The following is a 25,001-nucleotide window of genomic DNA, read 5'->3' as shown; positions in this document are numbered from 1 at the left end:
CGCCCCTCCCCCTTCCCCACCTGCCCCTGCACGAGGCCAGTCCCCTCAATGTCCCGGCCTCAGCCTAAATGTCCCTTCTTCGGGGTAGGCTTCCCTGATATCCTGTCCCCATGCCCCCATTATTGCTCTTAGGGCTTCCCTTCACTTCAGCACCCCTGCCCCCACTGATCTCCCTGATGACCCCTTGGTCCCCAAAGTCCCGAGTTCCATACACCTGTCTCCAACTTCTCTCTATCCTGTCCTGTATTGGTTGAAGAGCCCTCTCCTCTGCCTGATGGAAGGTTCTGTATTGGCACCAGCTCCACCAGATCTCAAAGGATGTTTACGGGATGAATGAGTGGCTCCTGGAGGGGTGAGGAAGTCCAGCTGGGCGCCAGCCCACAGCTGTCACTCGGAAGCTCTTCTCCTGGCACAACATCCTTTATTCCTCTTCCTCTTCTGGCCCATCCCTCATTCAACAAACATGACTCAGCACCTCACAGGTAGCGCCAGGCTCTGACTTCAGGAATCTTCGAGTCTCGTAGGGAAGACAAGGTCATTGAACAGACTCTTGGAGAAATGAGTGACGGCTCTGAAGTGTGCTGAGGTCAATCTAGGGAAGCCTGGAGCCGGCAGGTGTCCCTGGCAGGGAGAGTCCGAACCCAGTCTTCCTCCACTTTGAGTCACATTACCTGTGGCACAGAATTAAAGTCAACCACACACACGTGCCCCTGAGCCACCCGCACGGCGGAGCGGATCGACGTGTCCAGCTGGTCCCAAGGGTTCCTGCTGGCATTTCTTTGAAAAGACAGTTTTGCACCAGAGCTAAGCATGCTTGCTCTGTGACCAGCCTGCCTAGGACTCATTCCCTGTGCAACTGCAGACCAGGCGGTTAATCTCTATGGTCTGTTCCCTCATCTGTAAACAGAAATGACATTTATAATCCCTATTGGGGCATGTACTATATAGATGGTGGTGGTGACAAGGCAATGAGATAATCTAAATTAGGCCCAGATCCCGGGCCTTCAACCCAGAATAAATATTAACTTGGGTTTTTCCCCGCCCCAGCTTGTTTTGTTTTTTTTTTTTTCTTGATTATTTGCTAGAATGTGGTAGCAGGTGCCAAAAATGTAAGGAAAAGCATCACGGAAAATACTTCTACGCATTCCTTTTTCTCCAAAGCAGAGAAAACAACTGTTTGTCGTAGCAGATGTGAGATGGGCTGGCAGAGACTCAGAATTGCGTGGATGCACCGCCATGGACAGATGGCCGGGTTCTAAAGTATGGAGGAGCAGAAAAGCGACTTCCTCTCTGATGCTGGCAGAAGGATTCTAGGTGGGCTCGCTTTTCCCTGAGTCAGAAGTGAGAGGGCCTGGGTGGCTCTGTCAGTTAAGCTCCTGACTCTTGATTTCATCTCAGGTCATAATTTCACAGGTTCGAGCCCCGTGTCAGGCTCCTAACGTGGGATTCTCTCTCTCCCTCTCTCTCTGCCCCTCCTCCCCTCCCTCTCTTGCTCTCAAAAATAAACAAATAACTTTTTAAAAAAAGAGGTGGGAGAAGCCAAGATCTTGGAAGAATAAGGGGTCTTTGGACATCAGGATGGGCTGGGGTCTGGATGGAGGTCCACCCTGCGGACAGGGGTTGGGGAGAGCAGCTATATGGAGGCTCGAAGTGTGGAACTGGACTGGGTCGTGGTGAGTGGGGTACAGCGTGGGTCCAGAGAGGAGCCCCCAAAGAGACAATTCATTCATCTGTCCAGCCAAGGATTATTCAGCACCAAATCTCCACAGAGCACTGCACCTACAATAATGAATGCAGATCATCAGGGTGGAGGCATCAGGCAGGGAAGGCCACGCAGAGAAAGCAGGCTATAACCATCCAACTGTGTCAGTGAGAGAGGACAGAGGAGGCCGGCCACTCTCAACCAGAGGCTGGACTCCACGCCAGGTGGCAGAACATGCCTCTAGGGACTCCATCCTGGGCGAGGACAGCACCAAGTCCCTGAGCCAGGACAGCGCCCTGTCCTTCTGTCCGGGGGTCCATCCTTGTTCCAAGACACTCACTGAAAAAGCCCCCATTCCCTGGAGCGCCTCGGTGGCTCAGCCAGTTAAGCGTCTGACTTCAGCTCAGGTCATGATCTCTCGGTTCATGGGTTTGAGCCCAGCATCGGGCTCTGTGCTGACCTCTCTCTCCACCTCTCCCCTGCTTGTGCTCTGTCTGTCTCTCTCTGTCTCTCAAAAATAAATAAATGTTAAAAAAAAATTCTTTACATAAATAAATAAAAAATCCCCCATCCTCAAACTCAACTCTGGAAAAGATTTGAGAGCTCGGAGGTGGAGGGGAGATGCCGTGTGTCTCCCTTCTTCTGAGCCCCTGGGGAGACAACGACGTGCTGGGCACCCCCCTCCCCCCCCACCACGGATGGCCAGCTCCTGCAGGGTGCCTGCCCTCCCCATAACCACATTCGACCCTTCCCTGGAGTTCTGCAGCGGGTCTCATGGTCAGACACCCTTCTCCATGGACCAGACACTCCTGGAGGGCGTCTATGCGGTGAGAACCGGCAGGAATCACGTCACCTCTCTGGGCCTCAGTTCCCCCTCACGTGAAAGGCCGGGGGAGGAACTTAAGAGTCCTGACATTCTGCAGAGTTGTGCATATAGCTGTCACTCCATTGCCTGGAAGAGCTTTAATTATGGGATGGAAAAGAAAGGAGCCTGAGGGTTTGGAGGACACAGACCGTGAACTAGGGGCCTCAGCCGGGCCGGATTTAGCACTCTGGGTGTGTCTGCAGCCACCTGCGGCCTGGCGGGTCCAACAGCACATTGGGGCTCCGGTCGGACCCACCTGCACAGCCCGTGGCCATTCTCAGAAGCGCGGGACAGGGTGCAGGCGAGGGGGAGGGACAGGGATGGCGTGCTCCCGCCGGGACATGGCACACAGCGGCGGTCTCGGGTAGGACGAGGTGTAAATGCTCTCCCTCGGGGCAGCCCTGGGCGTGAGCCACCTCTGCTTCAGCTGCTCATAGAGTCCATAGTTGGTAGGGGGAGCTGCAAGAGAAACCGGGGTCTGCGTGAACGGGACCGGGCGTAGACTGGCCGGGGGACAGCGCGGCGGGGGCCCTGGGGGTTTCCCGGAGCGAGGCTGGCCGGGCTCCGGAGGGAAGAAGGGCTTGCGGGGGGCCGGCTCCCTGTGTCCTCAGGAGGGACCAGGCGCCGGTCTGTGGGCCTCGGAGAAGTCACCGCCGTGACTGGTTAAGGATGGAGGGGAGCGTCCTGCCCCAGCGGCGAAGCAAGCAGTGCAGGCGTGCGAAGGCCGATGTCGAGGACAAACCCCAGGGTAACGGGGCGTGGCGCGCAGCTCACCATCGGACCCCTTTGCGTGGAAGGGTGGGAGTACAAAGCATAGGGTGCAGAGAAAGAGGCATGGAAAGAGGCAAGGTGCAGCTTGAAATGTAAATCAGATCAAGGCCCTCTCTTACAAAAATCACTCCAAAGTCCTAGTTCCGCTGGAAGGACACGGTCCCCCTCCTCACTGTGGCCTCCGAGCCCTGATGTGGTCTTCCGGTACTCCTGCCTTTTCACTTGCCATTCCCTTGCCTGGAATGCTCTCCCACCCCCCACCCCCCATTCCTGTATGGCTCCCTCCTTCTCGACTCAGCTATCTCTCCCAGAAAGACCATCCGGCATCATTCCACCCGAAGGAAATTCACAAACACCCGCCTCATTTTCTGTTGCTTACCTATAAGTTTTCTTCATGACGCACATCCCTGTCCAAAATTACCGTATTTACTAGATCTTAAGGTATCTTATGCATGCATGGCGTCTGATCTGAGACCCACTGGAATGACGACTCCCCAAGGGCAGGAATTTCTCCCCTGTGTGTCACTCCTGTGTCCTCAGGTGCTCCCGCAGGGCAGGGCCCCTGGGAAGTAACAGTCCCCATTTAGCACAGCTGCGTGATCCGAACGTGCAGCGGTGTTGTTCCTGCCACCTGTGCTCAGGTGACCATGTTTCCATGGTGCACGCAGGTGAGGGCTCCAGTGCACGGCCAGCGTCACCTCTGTGTCAGGGGGCGGGGGCAGGCAGCAGCCCTGGGGGGAAACGGGATTCTCCCGCTCTCGGGTCATTCTGATGCCCTCGCTGCGCGTCTTTCAGCCTGTGCCCGGCACACCTCAGCCCTACGCGGCTGTGGACCCCTCGCAGCCCACTACAGGGGGGAAATCCTGAATTATACAAATACCAAGAAGGGGGAAGTCTGCTTTCTCCGGGAGCCACAGCAACTTGTGTCCACTCCAGGTGCGACGCGGGGGCAGGCTGGGGTTGTAATTATGCCGGTTGTAATGGTCGTCATATGTGCTAATCAGATGGCGGTGTGAGGGCTCCTGGTGGTGCGTCAGCAGGTGTTTGTACGGGAGCCCCTGGAAGGACAGACACAGCGGGTGTGTTACTGGTCAGAGCAAGGCATCCACGGGGCGGTGGACGGAGGCAGAAACTGTTGCCACCGAGGCTCGTGGTGCTGATGGCGAGGAGGCCTCCACGGGCCGGCGGCGAAGGTCTGCCGCCTGGGCCCTCAGGGCCACCAAACGGGAGACGCGGTTGTCTGGCCCACCTGACACAGCTCACCTTCACACACACATTCCATCTTGGCTGCAGTCCGTTCTCCGTATGAGGGCCCCCAACCCGTGCCAAGTCAATTCATCCCTAGAATGGGCCGTGGGGACACATTAAAATGAAAGTCAGGACATCCAGCTGAATGGGAAGAGTCAGAACCATCTCAGTGCTGCCCTGTGATCTGAAATTATACCCTTTGATTTGTCTCGAGTCTCATCCATCCAAGTGCCTATTTCCATGGCGAGAGAAAGACGTTGAATACCGAGCCTGACATATGCACCTTGTATTTCAATCAGTTACTATGGGAAGAATCAGAGCATGTCCCATAAATTGCCTTCTCCTGCAAAGGATTTATGGCTCCCTCAGCTGGAAACTTGGGGAGCGATTTCTTTGGTGGGGGTTATTTACAAGGAGAAGAAAGCCATGTTCTCCTTATTCTGGGACGTTTGCCTGCATCAGTGCTTTTCCTAAGAAAATCCTCTTGGCCCTGCAAGCGAATCTTGGAGGACTGGGCTGATTTACAGGGGAAGATAATGTGGATTTCCATGCCTGTTCTCTTGTCTGGACCAAACAGGGAGGTCTGTGTCTGCTATGGTCTGGAAACGCTGACTGCACATAATATTTCAAGTTAGTGGTTCCATAAATAAGTCAGATCACAATGCCGAAGGGAGACAAGGGGGGAGGCACAGACATTAAGCAGGGGTTCCCAAGATCCGTATCACTGGGTGCCCAGAGTACATTTCCAGCGCCAGGGAGGGCACATTGGCGGGGGGGGGGGGGTTCCCATGAACCAAGGGAAGTGTTGGGGGGCATCACGGCAGGGAAAGGAGGAAAGCCACAAGTTCCTCTTGGTTTGGGGTGTGGCCCTGCTGTCTGGATTATGTACCTAGGATTTTTGTTTTGATCAGGTATGGTCAGGTGGCAGAGAGGGAGACAACTGCCTTTGAAAGAAACAGTTTTGAAAGACATGCCACACCACATGGGGCCACATTAGGGAAACACCCAGAAGGAGAGGACGAGAGAGAGCATGACCCAGGTTGTCCATGTGGTTTCCAAGGGAAGGAACAGGTGAGGCAGGATAGTCAAGTTTGAGTTGAGGATTACAGAGTTTGAATGATTTCAGCAGGCTCTGGGCTATAGGGGTGCCCACTCTTGTTGGTGCCAGGCCCTGGAGTGATTTGGGGCAAAAGGATATTGACTTGGCATAGAAGCGTTAGATAAAATTGGTGGTTGGGATATGGGCTCTGGGTTGGTTGCTTTGTATCCTACAAGCTTGTTTATAGGCAAGTTGTGTACTATCTCTAGGAATTAGCAAGCCCTGGGAAGACAGTCTCTCCAGGATCAGCAAGGCCCCTAAGATGTCAAGCCATCTAAAATACAAAACATAGGGGGCGCCTGGGTGGCTCAGTTGGCTAAGCGTCTGACTCTTGGTTTTGGCTCAGGTCATGATCTCACGGTTCATGAGTTCGAGCCCCACATCGGGCTCTGCACTAACAGTGGGGAGCCTGCTTGGGATTCTCTCTCTCCCTCTCTGCCCCTCCCCCACTCACTCTCTCTTTCTCTTTCTCAAAAATAAATAAATAAACTTTAAGAAATTAATAAAATAAAATAAAATACAGGACATAGAAAATTTGGTTAATACACCTGCCTAGGGGCAAAGCACAGGAAGGGGGTTTTCCCTGGGGAATGCTAACCCCATCTATCCAAAGTCAATTTGAAGAGAGATCAGCATTTGCCTAAGAAGGGGGAGGTGTGAGGTGGGGGATGGGAGAGGTGCAGAATGAAATCCACAGAACAGCTGACGGACTGAAACGGCTGTTCAGAAGCAGCGCTGTGTCCAGGGTCCCTGGCACACAGATATTTGAACAGAGTCCTTAGAAGCGAATATCTGATTGCTTGGTTCTATTTTGTGTATATGTTGGCAGGGGGCTTCTTAATTTTAAACAGACTGTGTGTGTGTGTGTGTGTGTGTGTGTGTGTGTTTATCTCATCAGGGTTTGTTATGAGTCCAAAGAGAGGACACCTAATGTGTATTGAGAACTAGCCTAAGTACTTATGTATTGATAACTGGGGACCAGGATCCCCAGATCATGGGTTTTTATTTTGACTTCCTTACATTAACAGGCATTTGGCACGCTAGTGGCAAAGGCTAGCAGCTCCAGACCATCAGCAGGGTCTGTGGATGCCAGCGTGCTCCAGGAAAGTCAGTGCAATCCAAAGATGCCAGGATTGTCCAGAGATGCCAACACAGCCCAGCGGTGCCAGCACAGAGCTGAAAATTTGCTGCTATTTATACTAAGATGGACCCCCAAAATGCAGAAGACAGAGTCAACTCCAGCAGATAGCGTAAAGGAATATGAAGATACTTCTTGCTTGATTTACAGACCGGCCACCTGCTTTGTCCCTTACCAACCAGCCAAACGGTTTTGGACAAACCATTGACCACACCTGGGACACCTTTTTATCTGAAAAGGAGGTTGCTGGGCTGAACTATCTCTCAGATCCCTTCCAGCTCCAAAATGCTTCCATCTGACAATGTCCACCCCTCGCTGTGGGCCCCCACCCTGAGTTTAGGCAGGTAAGGGTTAGATGGGTCATGGTGGGGGACGTGTCCTGAGGATGCAGTGCCCTGCTTCCTGCTCTGGAGGCCTGTGACACAATGACGCACATAGGCCCTCAATGAGTGAGAGAGGACAGAATGGCCCTTGATTTTATACAAAAGAACAGGAAGTTGGGGCATAGATGATGCAAAACACTGCCGTTCAAGCATCACCGCTACTTGTTTTTGCAGGACCTCCCCGATTTCCTCACTATGTTCACCTAATTCAGTATTTACCCTTTGCCTACCTCCTGTTGGGAAAGTGTGGGGGAACGGGGAAAATGATCCAAGAAAGTGCTGGGGTACAGGGCAGAGGGAATGCTACTGGCTTGAGATTTGGTGGGTTGTAAAGAAAGGTGAATGCCATCAGTGGCCCCCGGGTGGGGGAGGATGCCCGTGAGACTGCTCCTGTGTCCCCAGAGGAAACCGAGCCTAGAAGGAGGTGGTGTCTCCTGAGCTCTGGAGGGGATCCCAGGCCTGAGTGTGGGGCCCCCACCTCCCCCACTTACCTCCACTCTCCTCTTGCCATACCACCTGGAGATCTGGTCGGGTCTGTGGCCCGGGAAGGGGACATACTCTTTTCTGTAAATGGACTGAGGTGTTTCCTCCATGGCTTTGGTGAACTGAAAAAGACCAAATACTCAGGATAACTTCTGTGATGCACCTTCTCATGCTTCTGTAGTGTCCCCTCCCCTTCTGGGCTACGGGAGGCTGGGAAGAGGAAGGATAGACACGACCCCAGGGCAACAGCCTACACAAGCCGGGCTTCATTTTGCCCCCTCCCTCCCAGAGCTTGGAAAGGAACATGCTCAGGCCATTGGCACCCCACTGCCCAGACCCAAGCCTCAGGAAAGCTGTTCCTTGGGTCACCCGACCACTTGTCATGGTCTGCACCTGTTCCCTTTGTCCTCTCTCTCCCCGCTATCCACTCCTGCTAGCCTCCTTCTTTTCTTCTTGTTTTCCTCGCTCTTCCCAGTTCCACTCTTTTTCCCCCCATTATCTTATGTCTCCTGGTTCAGTTCTTAAACATTGATTGTGGTAAAATATACGTAACAAAATTTACCATTTCAACCATTTTTATGCACACGGTTCAGGAGCATTAAGTACATTGATATGGTTGTACAGCCATTAACACCATCAGTCTCCAGAACATCATCTTCTCACACTAAAACCCTGAACCCATTAAATGGCTCCCTCCCCAGCCCCTGGCATCCCCCATTCTACTTTCTGTCTCTATGAATTTGACTCCTCTAGGGAGCGCACACAAGTGGAATCCTACAGTATTTGTCCTTTGGGGCCTGGCCTATGTCACTTAGCATAGTGTCTTCGAGGTAGGATTGTCTTCCTTTTCAAGGCTGAATACTGTTTCGTTGTATGTATATGCTACCTTTTGCTTACCCATCCTACCTTTGGGCTGCCTTGAATAATGCTGCTACACACATAATGTATGAACCTCTCTCTTCCAGATCCTGGTTTTAGTTCTGATGGTTATAAACCCAGAACCGGAGTTGCTAGATGATATGGTTGTTCTATGTGTACTGTTTTTAGCAACTGCCATAGCTTCTGTCTCCCACAGCAGCTATACCGTTTTACATTCCCACTAGCAATGTACAAGGGTTCTGATTTCACTTACATCCACACCAACGCTTATTATTTTCTTTTTCTTTCTTTTTTTTCAATATTAGCCATCTTAATGGGTGTGAAGTGGTATCTTGCGGTTTTGACTTGCTTTTCCCTAATGACCAGTGATGTTGAGCATCTTTTCATGTGCTTTTTGGCCATTTGCATAACTTGGAGGAATATCTTTTCCAGTTTTTTCCCCATTTTTAATTGTTCGTTTGCTTTTTTGCTGTTGAACTTTAGGACTTCTTTATATATTTTGAATATTAATCCTTTATCATATGTAATATTTGCAAACATATTCTCCCATTCCATGGGTCACCTTTTCACTCTGTTGATAGTGTTCTTTGATGCCTAAAAGACTTCAATTTTGATGAAATCCAATTTATCTATTTTTTTCTTTTGTTACCTATGATTTTGGTGTCCTATCCAAGAAATCATTGCTAAATCCAATGTCATGAAGTTTTCCTCCTACGTTTTCTTCTAAGAGTTTTACCATTTTAAGTCTTACATCTAACTTTTTGATCTGTTTTGAATTAATTTCTGTATGTGGTGTAAGATAAAGGTCCAACTTCATTCTCTTGCATGTGGATATGCAGTTTTCCCAACACCATTTGTTGAAAACACTGTTTTTTCTCCACTGAATGATCCCTGTTGAAATCATTTGACCAGATATGTGAGGACTTACTTCTGAGCTCTTTATTTTATTCCATTGGTTTATATTACTGCCTTTATGCCCATATATCAATATTTGGTTACTGTGGTTTGTAATAATTTTTGAAATTGGAGAATGTGAATCCTTCAACTTTGTACTTCTTTTCAAGATTGTTTTGACTATTCTTGAGAATGGTCTCTTGAGATTCCAAGTGAATTTTAGGGTGGATTTTTTAATTTCTGCAAAAAATATCATAAGGATTGCATTGCATGTGTAGCCATTTTGGGGTGGTATTGACATCTTAATGATATTAAATCTTTCAATCCATGGACATAGGAGATATTTCCATCTATTGGCATAAACTTCCATTTCTTTCAGTCATATTTTGTAATTTTCATTGTATAGGTCTTTTGCTTCTTTGGTTAAGTTTATTCCTAACTATTTTATTCTTTTTGATGCTATTATAAATAGAATTTTTTAAATCCCCCTTTTAGATAGTTCATTTTTAGTGTATAGAAATGCAACTGACTTTTGCAATTTGATTTTTGTATCCTGCTACTTTGATGAATTCATTTATTAGTTTTGACAGGTTTTTCTGGTTTTTTTTGTTGTTTGTTTTGTCTCTGTATGTGTGGTCTCTAAGGTTGGTACATATAAGATCCCATCATCTGCAAACAGAGATAATTTTACTTCTTCCTTTCCAATTTCTTGTTATTTCTTTTTCTTGCCTAATTGCTCTGGCTAGAACTTTTAATACTATGTTGAATAGAACTGGCAAAGCAGGCATCCTTGTCTTATTCCTGATCTTTGAGGAAATTATTTTTGGGTTATTTACCACTGAGTACGATGATAGCTGTGGGCTTTTCATTTATGGCCTTTGTTATGTTATAGTAGTAAAATACTGAGTAGAGTTCACAAGAAAAGCCATCTAGTCATGGATTTTCATTTGGGAGATTTTTTTTAAACGTTTATTTGTTTATTTTTTGAGAGAGAAGGAGAGAGAGAATCCCAAGCAACCTCCTCACTGACAGCACAGAGCCCGGTGCGGGGCTCAATTCCACAAACCATGAGATCATGACCTGAGCCAAAATCAAGAGTCAGACACCTAACCAACTGAGCCACCTAGGCGCCCCAGGAGATGTTTTTATTACTGGATCAATTTGCTCACTAGTTCTAGAACTATTCAAATTTTCTATTTCTTTGTGACCCTTTCTTCAATATGTACTCTCCTTATTTGGTTCTTGTAACAGTTTTTGACTTAAAGTCTACTTTTTATGATGTTGGTATAGCCATGCCACTCTCTTTTGATTGTTATTTGTATGGATATCTTTTTTCACTTCCAACCTACGCATGACGTTAGATCTAAAGACTGTCTCATATGTGTCATATACTTGCATCCCAGGTTTGCGTTTTTCCCCCCATTTGCCAATCTATGTCTTTTGGTTGAAAGTTTAATCTATTTACATTTAAAGTAATGACTGTCAGGGGAGGACTTCATTTAACTACTTTGTTATTTATTTTGTTACAGGGTTTTTGGTCCCTCATTTCTTCCATTACTACTTTCATTTGTGTAGTTGACTTTTTGTAGTGACACATTTTTATTTTCTTCTCGTTTCCTTTTGTGTATACTCTGGAGATATTTTCTTTGTAGTTATCATAGAGATTGCATATGATATCCTAAACTTATAATAATCTTTTTAATAATCTACTTTAAACTGGTACCAACTTGACTCAGCTCAGACATAAAAACTGTGCTCCTGTACAGCCCTGCCATCTCCCATTTTATGTTACTGATGTCATAAATGGCATCTTGATATATTTTGTACACATTAACATGGATTTATAATTATTTTTATGCATTTGGTCTTTAAATCCCATAAAAAAAAGTGGAGTTACAAACCAAAATCACAATAATAGTGGTTTTTATATTTGTTCATGTGTTTAACCTGTACCAGAGGTCTTTATTTCATATGACTTTGAGTTACTGTCTAACATTGCTCTGTTTCTTACAGGGCAGGCTTAGTGGTCATGAACTCCTTCTGCTTTGGTTTATCTGGGGATGTTTTTAGTTTCTCCTTCATTTCTGAAGGACAGTTTTGGTAGCTATAGTATTCTCAGTTGATAAGTTTTGTGGATTTTTTTTTTTTTTAGCACTTTAAATATATCACCCCACCCCTTTCTGGACTACATGGTTTCTGCTGAGAAATTTACAGATAATCTCATAAAGGCATCTTTGTACAGTGATGAGTCATTTTGATTTTGCTGCTTTCCAAATTCTCTCTTTGTCTTTGATTTTCAACAGGTTGAGTATAATATGTCTTTGTGTGGGTCTCTTTGGATGTATCTTTTTGCAATTCACTGAGCTTCCTGGATTTGTAGATCTGTATCTTTTCTCCAAATTTAGGAATTTTTCAGCCATTGTTTCTTCAAATACTCTCTCTACTCCTTTCTCTTTTTTCTCCCATAATGTGTATACTGGTCTGCATAATGGTGTCTCATAAGTCCTTAGACTCTGTTCACATTTCTTTCTTTCTTTCTTTCTTTCTTTCTTTTTTTTTTTTTTTTTGGTCTTCTCAGACTCAAGAATTTCAAATGATCTCTCTTCAAGTTCTCCGAACACCTCTAGTGAATTTTTTCAATGTAGTTATTGAATTTTTCAGCTGCATAATTTCTATTTGATTTCTTTTTATAATTTCTATTTTTTATTGATATTCTTATTTTGTTCATATATCATTTTCCTGATTTCCTTTAGTTCCTTTGTTCATGTCTTCTTTAAGCTCTTTAAGCATATTTAAGACTTTTAAGTTTTTGTTTAGTCCTTCTGATGTCTGTCTTTCCCCAGGGCAGTTTTCCCCACTTGGTTTTCTTCCCTTCGGCGGGCCATGTTTGACTATTTCTTTGTATGTCCTGTAATTTTTTGTTGAACGTGGACATTTGTAAAAACAGCCCCCTCTCATAGTCTTTGCAAACTGGCTCCTTTTAAGGGAAGATCTCCATTAATTAACAGGGCATGTTCTGAGGCTTGGAATCAGCCTGATATGAAGGAAGGCTTAAGTTCTCAGGAGTTTTCTGAGCATGCATCTCGCCTGGGCCTGTGTGTGTGTGTGTGTGTGTGTGTGTGTGTGTACCTTTGTATTTAGTCTGTATTCACAGCTACTTTAAAATGCCTTACTTTCCCAAAGAGTGTCTCCCCTGCTTCTTCTCAAGGCCCTTTATGTTCCGTTGTATTCCTCTACCTGTAATCTCAGGCCTCAGACCTTCACTGGTTTGTAGTCCCCTGGCAACTTTTGCTCACTGTAACCAGACTGCTTTCAACAGCCTTTCTTGGCCTGAAACATGAACTATGACACTTTTCCCCATCTGAGCTCTGAGTCAAGCAAAACAGAGACCAGTTCTTTAGGCAGCCTCCAGACAGATTAAAACGTTGCCCCATTCAATAGCCAAAGTACGGCAAGAGCTCAGATGTCCATCAACTGACGAATGGATAAAGAAGATGTGGTTTATATACACAATGGAATACTACTTGGCAACGAGAAAGAATGAAATCCTCTCATTTGCAACAACGTGGATTGAACTGTAGGGTATTGTGCCAAATGAAATAAGTCAGTGAGAGAAAGACAGATACCATATATTTCCATTCATATGTGGAACTTGAGAAACTTAACAGAAGACCATGGCAGAAGGGAAGGGGAAAAAATAGTTTCAAACAGACGGGGAGGCAAACCATAAGAGACTCTTAAATACAGAGAACAAACTGAGGTGGATGGGGGGCGGTGGGGGAGAGGGGAAAATGGGTGATGGGCATTGAGAAGGGCACTTGTTGGGATGAGCACTGGGTGTTGTATGGAAGCGATGAATCACGGGAATCTACCCCTGAAACCAAGAGCACACTGCGTACACCGTATGTTAGTTAACTTGACGATAAATTACATTAAAAAAATAAAAATAAAAAGTTGGATGTCCAAAAAGTAAAAAAATAAAAAAATAAAATTTTAGCCCTCTTTTCCTCTTTGCAGAAAAAAAAAAATGTGCCTCTACTCTCTCTGGGCTCAAGGGAGGGGGAATGGCCGCTAAGCCACTGCTTCTCTGAAACTGAACTATGCTGTTCTAAGGAGAGAATGGGGAAAAAAAGCAACTAAAAATACCTTAGAATTTCCTACCATTTTGAATGTGACTTTTTCTAAACTGGGCCTTTTTTTGTTCACTGTGGACCTTTAACTATTTCCCAGAGCTCTTGTATAGTTGTTTTAGACAGGCCATAGTTGTTTCTTAAGTGTTTCCATGGGAGAATAAGGAGCTGGAGCTTCTCGTCTACCAGGTTTCTGATATCACTCCAACTCTGCTCTCTTTATGCAATCTCTTCTAAGTATAGGACCAACCCATAGTATTCCTGGATACTACCTCACCCACAAGAGCCTGGAGGATTGCTCAGCCAGTTCTTCTTGCCCTTGGAGCTTCTCTTACACACACCCTTACTCCCCAAATAAGGCCAAGTGAAATCAGAGCTAACAATGGCCATAGACCACATCTAGCCAGAGGGCTGGTGAATTCCAATGTTCTCCCCGAAAACAGTCTTTACCGATTCTCAGAAGTCACCACCAACCTTCTCCACACTTAAACCAAAGCCTCCAATTGTATTTCACTCTCTTTTCTTTGCTCATTTCCCAAGAAGAAATGAGGATGTCTACATGTCTCTGCAGACATTTAAGTGGCTCAGTCTTGATTGCCACTAATGAAGATATTTAATTTCAAGTAGGCCAATTCAGGCAAAGTATTTTTGTTGTGGCCTTAAAATACACGGGAACACCAAGAGCCCATTTGTTCTGTTTTGAAAATAAAAACTGAGGGGCGCCTGGGTGGCTCAGTCGGTTGAGCGTCCGACTTCGGCTCAGGTCATGATCTCGCGGTTTGTGAGTTCGAGTCCTGCGTCAGGCTCTGTGCTGACAGCTCAGAGCCTGGAGCCTGCTTCAGATTCTGTGTCCCCCTCTCTCTCTGCCCCTCCCCTGCTCATGGTCTGTCTCTCTCTGTCTCAAAAATAAATAAAAACATTAAAAAATTAAAAAAAAATGAAAGAAAAACTGAAACGCACAGGCCGGGCAAGGTTGTGGAACAGGTGCCACAGAGCAGCAGCCCATCCCTGGACATCAATGTAGAAGAGTGGCAAGCCTTCCCTGGCAAGTACCACACTCTGGGAAGGGCCAGGCCAGGGAGAACGGATGTTCTTCAGGTCAAGATGCAGAGGAATTAGAGACAGGGAGCACCAGATGCCTAGAAACACTCCACTGAAAATAATGCTGTAAGGCACAGCTATATTCATACCTGTACTATCGTGTTTTCAAGCTATACCAGGGACCTTGCTGATTACTTGAATGTAACTCCTCTCCGAAGAGCACAGAGACCCTAATGCCCCATTCTTAAGATGTAACTATCTATGGCCCCTAATTTGGAAATAGTAATGACCTCACTCCTACCTCTGCCTGCCAGTCCATCCCCCAAGCCCTCTGTCCACTCTCTCCCTTTCCTTACCTTCCTCCTCTCTTCCACCCAGTTTCCAGTGAGCACTCGGGTTGAATACTTGGTCTCCACCTTCCAGCCTGGGGTAGAGAATGACTGTGGACTTACTGCAGTCAAAAACTGCATGGTAAGTGCTTGCCCCGAGTCTTTAGACTTGAGACAGTTTCAGGCTTTAGGGGTGGGTAGATGTTATGAAGTTGTTGAGTGTAGGGTGTCTTTCTCTCTTATCGTCCCAGCCACTCTTCTGAGTGGATAGAGATGACACCCTGCCAACTTCACAAAATAGATGGGCCTGAGAGTCTGCTTTCTGCCTCCAGGGAGAGGTGATGTGATCTTGGATTCCCTACTGTTGACTGTCTCCATGGTGATAGATTGTGTATAAATACTCTCCTGAAGGGAGAAGCTGATTCTTCAGGAGCAAAACTGACCTCATAAAAGCAAATCAAACCAGCAATAACCACCACAAATGCAGGAGCCAGAAGGGCTTGGTGTTCGTGCTGTGACCCCGTGAGAGGCATCATCTTTAAGGCACTCTTTACAGGGGTGAGTTGAGATGGTCGCACTCTATCACTACGTAATGAGTACTGATGTGTGAGGCCCACTCTGAGATATCTGTGTGCATTCACCCATTTGATCCTCACGGCAGCCCTTTGAAGCAGGTGCCATCGTTACACCCTTTTACAGATGAGAACAGTGAAGCAAAGAGAGACCAAGTAGCTGTTGAAAGTCCCACGTGTGGGAGAGCTGGGATTTAAATCCAGTCTGATTCAGGCCTAGACCCTTGGGCTCCACTCAGTGCCTGTCTGCCCCTTTGCCCAAGGAGTTTCCACAGAGAATCCTATCTTTGTGCTCAAACTGATGCTGTATGGTTCATTTGGTTAGTCCTCATTCATCCCACAATCCTCTCACTGACCACATGCTACATCTTGGGCACTGAGCTGCGGCTATAAATGCATCAGTGACTAGACCAGGGTCCCATCCCCACAGAACCCAGTCCGATGGGAGAAAGACTATTATTTTGTTTATTCACTAAGCAAAGGAGTCTGGAAACCACACGTGGAGGCCACACGTGCCTCCTCCCTCTACCACCTGACTCCTGTAGTTGTCACTTCCTTGCTTTGTTTTTTTTTTAAATAGGCTGAGCACCAAAGGGTGTGTTCCTAAACACTAATGCTTAGCCTTGCCCATTTGTGGACTTGATATAAATGCAACCGTAGAGCATGTATTCATTTGAGTCTGGTTTCCTTTCCTCAATATGGTTAATGTTTTTAAGATTCATTCATGTTGCACATAGCTGTGGTTACTATGACTATTTTGGATCTAGTATGTGTCTCCTGGTGCCCAGATACAGCCATTTCTCTAGAGCTGTACTTCTCAAATTTGTAGTTTCTTAAAAATTATTGAGGACCCAAAGGGGCTTTTTAAAATGTGGAATGAGGGGCATGTGGGTGGCTCAGTCGGTTAGGCGTTCAACTTCTTGATTTTGGCCCCGGTCGTAATCCCAGGGTTGTGGGTTTGAGCCCCATATCGGGCTCTGCGTTGAGCATGGAACCTGCTTAAGATTCTCTCTCTCTCTCTCTCTCTCTCTCTCTCTCTCTCTCTCTCTCTCTCTTCCTCTGCCTCTCTCCCACTCATGCTCTCTTTCTCTCTCTCTAAAATAAAAAAAAATTAAACTAAAAGAACTAAAAAAATAAAATAAAATAAAATATGAATTGTATTGGTGATCTGGAGCCAGATCATGGCAGTGCATGAGAGCCAACTGTGCCCATCTCTTTCCAACACCACATTCTGTAAAATCACATCAGTAGCTCAACATCAGTCATGGTGGGAACATTTGTACCACAGAACAGGCAAACTCAGTGGATTAATATAAATATATTGACTATTATTTATTGATTTCAAAAAAATTCCATCTGTTATGATATATTGTCCTGTGTAAAGGAGAACATCTAATATCACATAGATACGTAGTTAGAAGAGAGAGAGGTATTTTAATAGACTTTGCAATTAATTGTGGATATTCTTCAATACTACAGGAAAACTCAGCGGTAGTTTCTTAAAGGTTAGTTACAAGGTGGAATCTGAACCTATTCAGGCAACTCTTTGAACTCTGTTACATTAAAATCTACTTGTTGATTTTGTGCTTTGAGGAGACCTTCCAGTTATTTGTGATTTTGTTATATCATGGTGTCATTTGAATACCTGAGCTGTCCAGATCTTTCAAATGTTGACCTATTATACGATATCTTAAAAATCTGTAGGATCTTAAATATCACTAGTGATCTCACCAGAAGAGCATTTAAGTGTTAGGAAGTTGACAAGTTCACAGTGATGGATACAAGTTCTCCAAAATTCTAATTTTAGCTTGAAAGCTAAACTGTTGTCATTGGCAACAGCTAATGTCCACTGTTTTCCCTGAAGTGTCAGACTTATTTTGTTCTTTTTTTTTCAATTTATTTATTTTGAGAGAGAGAGAGAGAGAGAGAGAGAGAGAACGAGCAGGGGAGGGGCAGAGAGAGAGGGAGAGAGAGAACTCCAAGCAGCCTGATAGTGCACCGATAGTGCAGAGCCTGATGCGGGGCTTGAACTCACAAACGGCGAGATCATGACCTGAGCTGAAATCAAGAACTGCACACTTACCTGACTGAGCCACCCAGGCGCTCCTACTTCGTTCACTTTTAAGAAAACATCTGCCAAGTGTTCCAATTTGAATATTCATGGTTTGTCCACCCATCATGCTTTCAAGTAACAGTCGTATTTAATTAAAAAAAAAAAAAAAGTCTACCTAATGCTGCTCACAATTTCAGCAATTGCACACAGCGCTCTTTTTCAAGAGAACATCATTCTTGGGTGCGCAACAACAGAGCTTAACTCATACCTACTTTCTGTTTCATCACATGGCGTGTTAGAAAGATAACCGCTCAAAGGTCAAGGTTTAATAAAGTTAGTAATTTTTACTTCTTCATCAAGGACATCCTTAAGGGAAACTAGCATTGTGATCGTTGTTAGTTATCTCACTGCAAAGCGTGTGGTGATGGAGAACACGACCGCGATCACCACTGATGCCCCTGCCTTGATTCATGCATCGGGCACCAACTGTTTTACCCACCACTGCTTCTACAGCCCAAGTGCCAATGCCGACATTGTGGAAAGGAGTGAATAACATCTTAGCATTAGTAACAAAATAGTTTTGACCTTGCAGGTCTCCTGAAGGAAGCTTGAGGATCTTGCTTTGGAAACCTCCACTCTAGGATACATAGATACACCTAGCAGTGGAATTGTTGGGTCATAGAGTATGTGTGTCTTCAACTTTGCTAGATAGTGCCGAACTGTTTTCCAAAATGTCAATTTATATTCCCCCCATCAGTATGTATGAGTGTGTGTTTCCATCACTCCACACCCTAGAAATTTTTCACCATCCTAAACAGAAACTCTGTACCCATCAAAACAATAACGCCCCATTCTTACTTCCCCTAGACCCTGTTCTACTTTCTGTCTCTATCAGTTTGCCTGTTCTGGGTACCTCATATAAGGGAAACCATATAGGGTTTTTGTTTGTTTGTTTTTTGGTTTTGGTTTGTTGGTTTGCTTTGGTTCAGGTTGGTTTGGTCTTGCTTATTTCACTTAGCCTAATGTTTTCAAGGTTCGTCTATGTTATAGCATGTGTCAGAATTTCACTCTGAATGTCCTTTTTCAGAATGAATAATGGTTGAATAATAATATTCCATTATATGTGTAGACCACACATTGTTTATCCATTTGTCTGTTGATGGGCATTTGGATTGTTTCCACCTTTTGGCTATTGGGAATAATGCTGCTGTGACCATTGGTGTATAGGTATCTGCTTGAGTTTTTCCCCTTTCAACCTTTTGAAATACCTAGGGATGGAATTGGCAACACGAAACCATTTCCCCCAGTGCTCACACCATTTTACATCCCCACCGGCAATGCATAGGTGTTCTGAATTTCTCCACATCCTTGCCAACCCTTGTTGTTTTTCATTTTTATTAATAGCCCATCTTAATGGGCGTGAGGTGACATCTCATCATGACTTTGATTTGCATTTCCCTAATGACTAATGATGTAGAACGTCTTTCCATGTGCTTATTGGCCATTTGTGCATCATCTTTTTTTTTTTTTTTTTTTTTAGTTTTGTGGGTAAAATTTATTTATTTATTTTTAGTTTATTTAAATTCACGTTAATTTACATACAAGGTGGTATCAATTTTAGAAGCAGAACCCAGTGATTCATCACTTATATACGACACCTGGTGCTAATCCAAACAAGTGCCCTCCTTAATCATTAGAAAAATATCTTTTCCAGTCATTTGCCCATTTTTTAAATGGGTTGTTTGAGAGTGGTTTTTTTTTGTTTGTTTGTTTTTTTGCTTTTGCTTTTGTGTGTGTGTGGTTGAGTTGGAGGAATTCTTTGTATATTTTTGATATTAATTCCTCATCAGATACATGATTTACAAATATTTTCTCATATTCAATGTGTTATCTTTTCTCTCTTGATATTGTCTGTTCCTATGTATTTTACATTTTATGCTACTTAAATGGATTATTTTCATTTCACTTTCTGATTCTTGCCTACATATTAAAATGCAGTTGATTTTTTTTACAGATGATAACTTTATATCCATCAACCTTGTTAACTCTTATTAATTCTACTGGGTTTTTTTTGTAGATTCCTTGAGAATCCACAGGTAAGATCACAGCATCTGAAAATAATAACGATTTTATTTCCTCCCTTTCAATCCCTATTGGTTTATCCTTGTCTTTTTGCATTGCCTAGGACCACTAGTACAATGTTAAGTAAAAATGTTAGGGAACAACTCTTTTCCTGTTTCTGATACCAAGGGGGAAAGTTCTGTGTTTCACCATTAAGTACGATGTTTGCTATATGTAGATTTTGTGAATGCCATTTACTAGGTTAAAGAAATTTTCTTCTCTTCTAAATAGCGACAGGTTTTTCCCCCATAAATAAGGGCTTAATTTTTTGCATCTATGAAGATAATCACAGTTTCTTTCATTGAATGTATTAAGTATCACAAATTATATTGAGTTTGTGATATGAACAAATTCTCCAATGTTAAACTGATCCTGCATTTCTGGTATAAACCCAACTTGGTCATGATATATTATCCTTTGTATGTATTGATGGATTTAGTTTGCTAAATACTTTTTAGAGATATTTATATCTAGAGGCGCCTGGGTGGCTCAGTCGGGTTAAGCGTCCAACTCTTAATTTCGTCTCAGGTCACCATCTCCCAGTTCATGAGATTGAGCCCTGCATCGGGCTCTGAGCTGATAGCACAGAGCCTGCTTGGTATTCTCTCTCTCTCTGTCCCTCCCTAACTCATGCTTTCTCTCTCTCTCTCTCTCTCTCTTTCTCTCTCTTTCACTCTCAAAACTAAATAAACATTTAAAAAATATTTATACCCATGAGTAAGATTCTCACAGCCTGTCATGTTCATTTCCACTCTCCTTGTGGAATTTTATTACTAGGTAAGCCTCACAGAAAGAGTTTACCTGCTTTTCATATTCTCTAGGTCAATTTATGTAGGATTAAGTTCATTTTCCCCTTAATATTAAGTAAATCAAGGCATGTGGGCCAGGAGATTTACATTTTGTTTCAGTTTGTTTTGATTCAATATCTTTTATTATAAAATGAATCATATTTTGTCTTTTTTTGTGGGTGTCAGTTTGATAAACTGTATTTTTCTGGGAATTCACACATTGCATCCAAATTTTCAAATTTTTAGTATATGTTGCTCATAATTTCCTCTTATTATCTTTTTAATATCTCTAGGATCTGTACTGAAGTCTCTTTTTATTCCAAGTATTTTCTATTTGTGCCCCCCTTCTCTTCATTGGTCTCATCAGATGCTTATCAATTTTCTCAGTGTTTTCAAAGAGCCCAAACAAGGCAATATTGATGATCTCTACCATGTGATTATTTTATATTTTAGAAATTTTGCCCTAATGATATAAAAAAATATATAAAGATAACAAATACATTGAAAACTACACAATAATTTTTTAAAGATATTATTTTTAAATAATCTCCACACTCAACATGAGGCTTGAACCCACAACCCTGAAATCAAGAGTTGCTGACTCCACTGACTGAGCCAGCCAGGCGCCCCTATAAAATACTTTTTAATGCTAATCTTTCAACCACTTTAGGAAATTCTTAGCCACCATATGTTCAAATATTGTTTCTGCCTCCTTTCTTTCTCCTTGCTTTCTGGACCACCAACTACATATTTGCTATACCTTCTCACTGAATTTTCAATGCCTCAGTATGAGGCATTTTCAATGCCTCTCGTCCCCGCCTCTGTGTTTTCTACCCTTTTGTCTCTCTGTGCCTGATTCTGAATAGTTTCTTCTGACCTGTATTCCAGCTCACACATCCTCTATCAAGTGTACAATTAAGCCCACCCACTGGATTTTTAGTTTGATTTGTTGCATTTTTCACTTCTAAAATTTCTGTTCAATTTATATATACGTCGTGTTTTATAGTTCCAATTTTTAATTTTTCTACCTTTTGAGTTTTTAAATGTTTTTTAATGTTTATTTATTTGAGAGAGAGAGCGTGAATTGGGGAGGGGCAGAGAGAGACACACACACAGAATCCGAAACGGGCTCCAGACTCTGAGCTGTCAGCACATAGCCCAACGTGGGTCTCAAACCCACGAACTGTGAGATCATGACCTGAGCTGAAGTTGGTCGCTTAACTGACTGAGCCACCCAGGTGCCCCTGAATTTTTAAATTAGCACTTTTTGCCTTCCAAATTTTCAAATCTATGGATTTATAGATTAAATTTTAAATTTATGGATTATATTTATAGACTTACATATAGATTTACTTGTTATATTTATATAGATTATACTTATAAATATATTTATACAGATTTTTATCTCCTTGGAGAATGTAAGCAGAACTATTTTACAGTGTGTGGCTTTTTTCTATTTTATTTTGTTTTGTTTAATTTTTTAAAGTTTATTTATTTTGGGAGAGAGAGAGAGTGTGTGTGTGTGTGTGTGTGTGTGTGTTTGTGTGTGAGTGGGAGAGGTGCAGAGAGAGAGGGAGAGAGAATCCAAAGCAGGTTCCACACTGTTAGCGAAGAGCCCAATGGGAGGCTCAAACATATGAACCATGAGATCATGACCTGAGCCAAAGTTGGGCGCTTAACCAACTGAGCCACTCAGGACCCCTGAGTGGGTTCCTGGTGCCTAACTTAAACTGTTATTTCTGTGGCTTCTTTTTGCTAGCTTTTCTCTTCTCATGTACCTGGTGCATGAAAAATTACTTGCAAAAATAATGTAGGTCTAGGATGACTCATCCTCCTGCAGAGATTATTGCCATTTGCTATTCCAGTCTCCTGTGGACATTAGAAATTGGGGATCACTTTCATCCAGGGACAGACATTTTGGTCATTGTATGACCCCAATACTGTGTGCTAGAGGTATTGTTAGAGGAAATACAGCATACTCTGCAAGCTCACAGAAGGATCCAACCCTGCTTGGCTTTCCAGAGAAGGTGAAACCTGAGAGAGGGATCATAGATTGACTTCTCTCCTTGTCCAGCATGGCCTAGAAACACTTCTTAAAAGATGGCCAATTTGCTTCGGGTTATTTCACAGGCAATGGGATGGTGGTGGGTGGTAGATTTGGAACTCAGACACATTTGGCATCAACTTGAAGATTGCCTAAGTCAACCTTGGTTTCATAATCTATAAATTGGGAGGAAATATCATGTGCATTATGAGATTATGAGAATTCAGTGTAATGTCACCTATAAAACACTTCATAAGATGTTTGTCACATATAAGGGGTAGATAAATATTCAACCCCTTCTTCTGTTTGTGCCTAAACCCAGTTTATGTTGGTGGCAAAATCCATTCCTTTCCCTACATTAGAGAATCATAATTTGGGAAACTGGGAAATTGGGGGCTTTTCCCTATGACTAGAAATGCTTTGAAACTGAACCCCAGGCACTGACTTATCTGATTCAACTTTGTGCAGCAATTTGCAAGACAGCCAGTTACAGTGTTGGGGCAGAGATGTTCTTGCTGGGGAACAGAGCAAACCTTGGCAACCATGGGAATGAGGAGCCAATCTTCTGATTCAGACATCCATTGTTTTCTTAGACAAGATGCAAAGATGTTGGAGGCAAGAGACCGATTATATTGCAACCTTCCCTTGACTCCTCAGCTGATTCTCATAGAGGTTCATTTGAACTAAGGAACTTAAAATACAGGCATGCCATGCCAACTTGGTCGCACCCTACTGCTTGTCAAGCCAATCAATTTTTTTTTTTTTTTTTTTTTTTGTCTTTGGGATGGGTGGTTATGATCTATTTCCCTCCCAGTTGAGATCTGCTGAGAAAAAGGGAATGGGACAGGCATTTTGGTAACATCCACCGACAGGTAAAATATGCCCAGTCAACACTTCTCCTTCTTGAATCTATCACAGAATCACATGTGCAAAAGTGGGGGGGGGGGGTGTATGCAGACACATTCACTACGGATTTATTTGTCAAAAACCGGAAAGAGACCAAACATTGGGAATTCCCACTAGTTGCGAATGGCTAAGAACTATAATATAGCCACACTGGGGAATATTTTTATGCAGTAGCTAGAAAGAGTAAGGTAAATCTGTATTGTTTACTAGGATAGATTTCTGGTATATCATTGAAAAACACTCAAGTGTAACAACATGTACAGAATATCTTTTATGTACTAATATCTAGCAAAACCATCCCACAAAATAATGCTTCATATTTTCCATGGGTACATATTTGTGTATGTAAAACCATAGAAAGAGGCTTTAAAGAGTTGAAAGACCACCCCCAACCAAAAAAGGTAACAGTGGATACATCCAGATAAAAGGGGATAGATTTAAGGGACGGTGGTCAAAAAGGATTTTAGCCTTATCTCTGGTATTTGAAGGTTTTATTTAAAAAGATAATATCTTTGGAGTGCCTGGGTGGCTCAGTCGGTTGAGCTTCTGACTTCGGCTCAGGTCATGATCTTGAGGTTCATGAGTTCGAGCCCCGCATCAGGCTCTGTGCTGATGGCTCAGAGCCTGGAGCTCGCTTGGGATTCTGTGTCTTCCTCTTTCTCTGCCCCTCCCCCACTCATGCTCTGTCTGTCTCTCTCTCAAAAATAAACTTAAAAAAAAACATTAAAAAAATTTTTTAAGATAATATCTTTGTCTATCACTTACATAATGTAAAGTTAAATTTTACAGGTAGAATGGAAATATTATGATTGAGGGCATGGTAAGCTGTAATATTGTCCAAAAAAAATATCTGCTGCCCCTCTCTGGGGAGGATGATGCTTCTCTGTGCTATCAATGTCAGACTTGCTCTGGCCAATGAAAGGAGAATGGAAGCTTGAGGAGTCAGTGTGTGATTTGCCGTGTTCTTTTCTCCTCTGCCACAAGACTGGAGACATATCAGAGAGAGGCTGTCCCATCAGCCTGGATCCTGGAGTAGACAAATGTGGAGCGGAGCCCCAGCCAACCTGTGAAGGCCATGCAACGTGTGATGGGAGCAAGAAATAGACCTTTGCTATTATAAGCCACTGAGACTGTGGGGACCACTTGTCACTGTGGCAGAACCTAACCTAGACTAGCCCAGAGAAGCCCAGGGATAACAGAGAGTAGCAGCCACTCTGGAGCAGAGAGGGAGACAAGGTTTGGGGTCAGAAAGGCCTGGAGGTCCCGGGTGGGGGTGAGGAGGACCCCAAGGAGGACACTGAAAGGGAAGTAGACCGAAAAGCAGCAGATGCTAATTTTGCCCATTTTTCAACTTTGCCTTAGGACCTTGTCCTCAATTACCCCCTGACCAATGAGAGCACTTTGGGATGTGACATGTTGCCCTTTATCAGATGGCACTTGCCCTAGGCTAACTGGCAGATCTTTTCAGGGACGTCCTGGCAGATTACTGAGAAAACAGTTGCAGAGCGTCCAGGTTTAATGGTATACATAGGTGCCCACCTCCCCTGAGCTGGTA

General features: G+C 44.0%; 1 protein-coding gene and 1 long non-coding RNA gene across 3 annotated transcripts; one reads left to right on the top strand and one right to left on the bottom strand.

Annotated features, from left to right (window-relative positions):
• Nucleotides 1-401: 401 nt before the first annotated feature.
• CC1H1orf158 (chromosome C1 C1orf158 homolog) lies at nt 402-15,325 on the bottom strand. 2 transcript variants are annotated; one of them, XM_042951680.1, is made up of 5 exons: nt 14,990-15,325; nt 7,698-7,811; nt 4,219-4,396; nt 2,824-3,026; nt 402-671 (listed from the first exon to the last, which is right to left on the bottom strand). In XM_042951680.1, the coding sequence occupies exons 1-4, from the start codon at nt 15,101-15,103 to the stop codon at nt 2,845-2,847; spliced, it is 588 nt and encodes a 195-aa protein (XP_042807614.1). In that variant the 5' UTR covers nt 15,104-15,325; the 3' UTR covers nt 402-671; nt 2,824-2,844. The 2 variants fall into 2 exon arrangements, with proteins under 2 accessions (XP_042807614.1, XP_042807613.1); XM_042951679.1 differs by lacking the exon at nt 402-671 and having other exon boundaries at nt 2,635-3,026.
• A 56-nt stretch (nt 15,326-15,381) lies between these two features.
• On the top strand, nt 15,382-23,267 carry LOC122228196. Its single transcript, XR_006206471.1, has 2 exons — nt 15,382-15,520; nt 23,009-23,267. It is a non-coding gene; the product is annotated as an uncharacterized LOC122228196 (long non-coding RNA).
• The last annotated feature ends 1,734 nt before the right edge of the window (nt 23,268-25,001 follow it).

This window comes from Panthera leo, chromosome C1, assembly GCF_018350215.1.
Source record: "Panthera leo isolate Ple1 chromosome C1, P.leo_Ple1_pat1.1, whole genome shotgun sequence".
Taxonomy (NCBI): domain Eukaryota; kingdom Metazoa; phylum Chordata; class Mammalia; order Carnivora; family Felidae; genus Panthera; species Panthera leo.
Note: the sequence above shows the minus strand (reverse complement) of the source record. Positions and strands in the feature narration are given on the sequence as shown.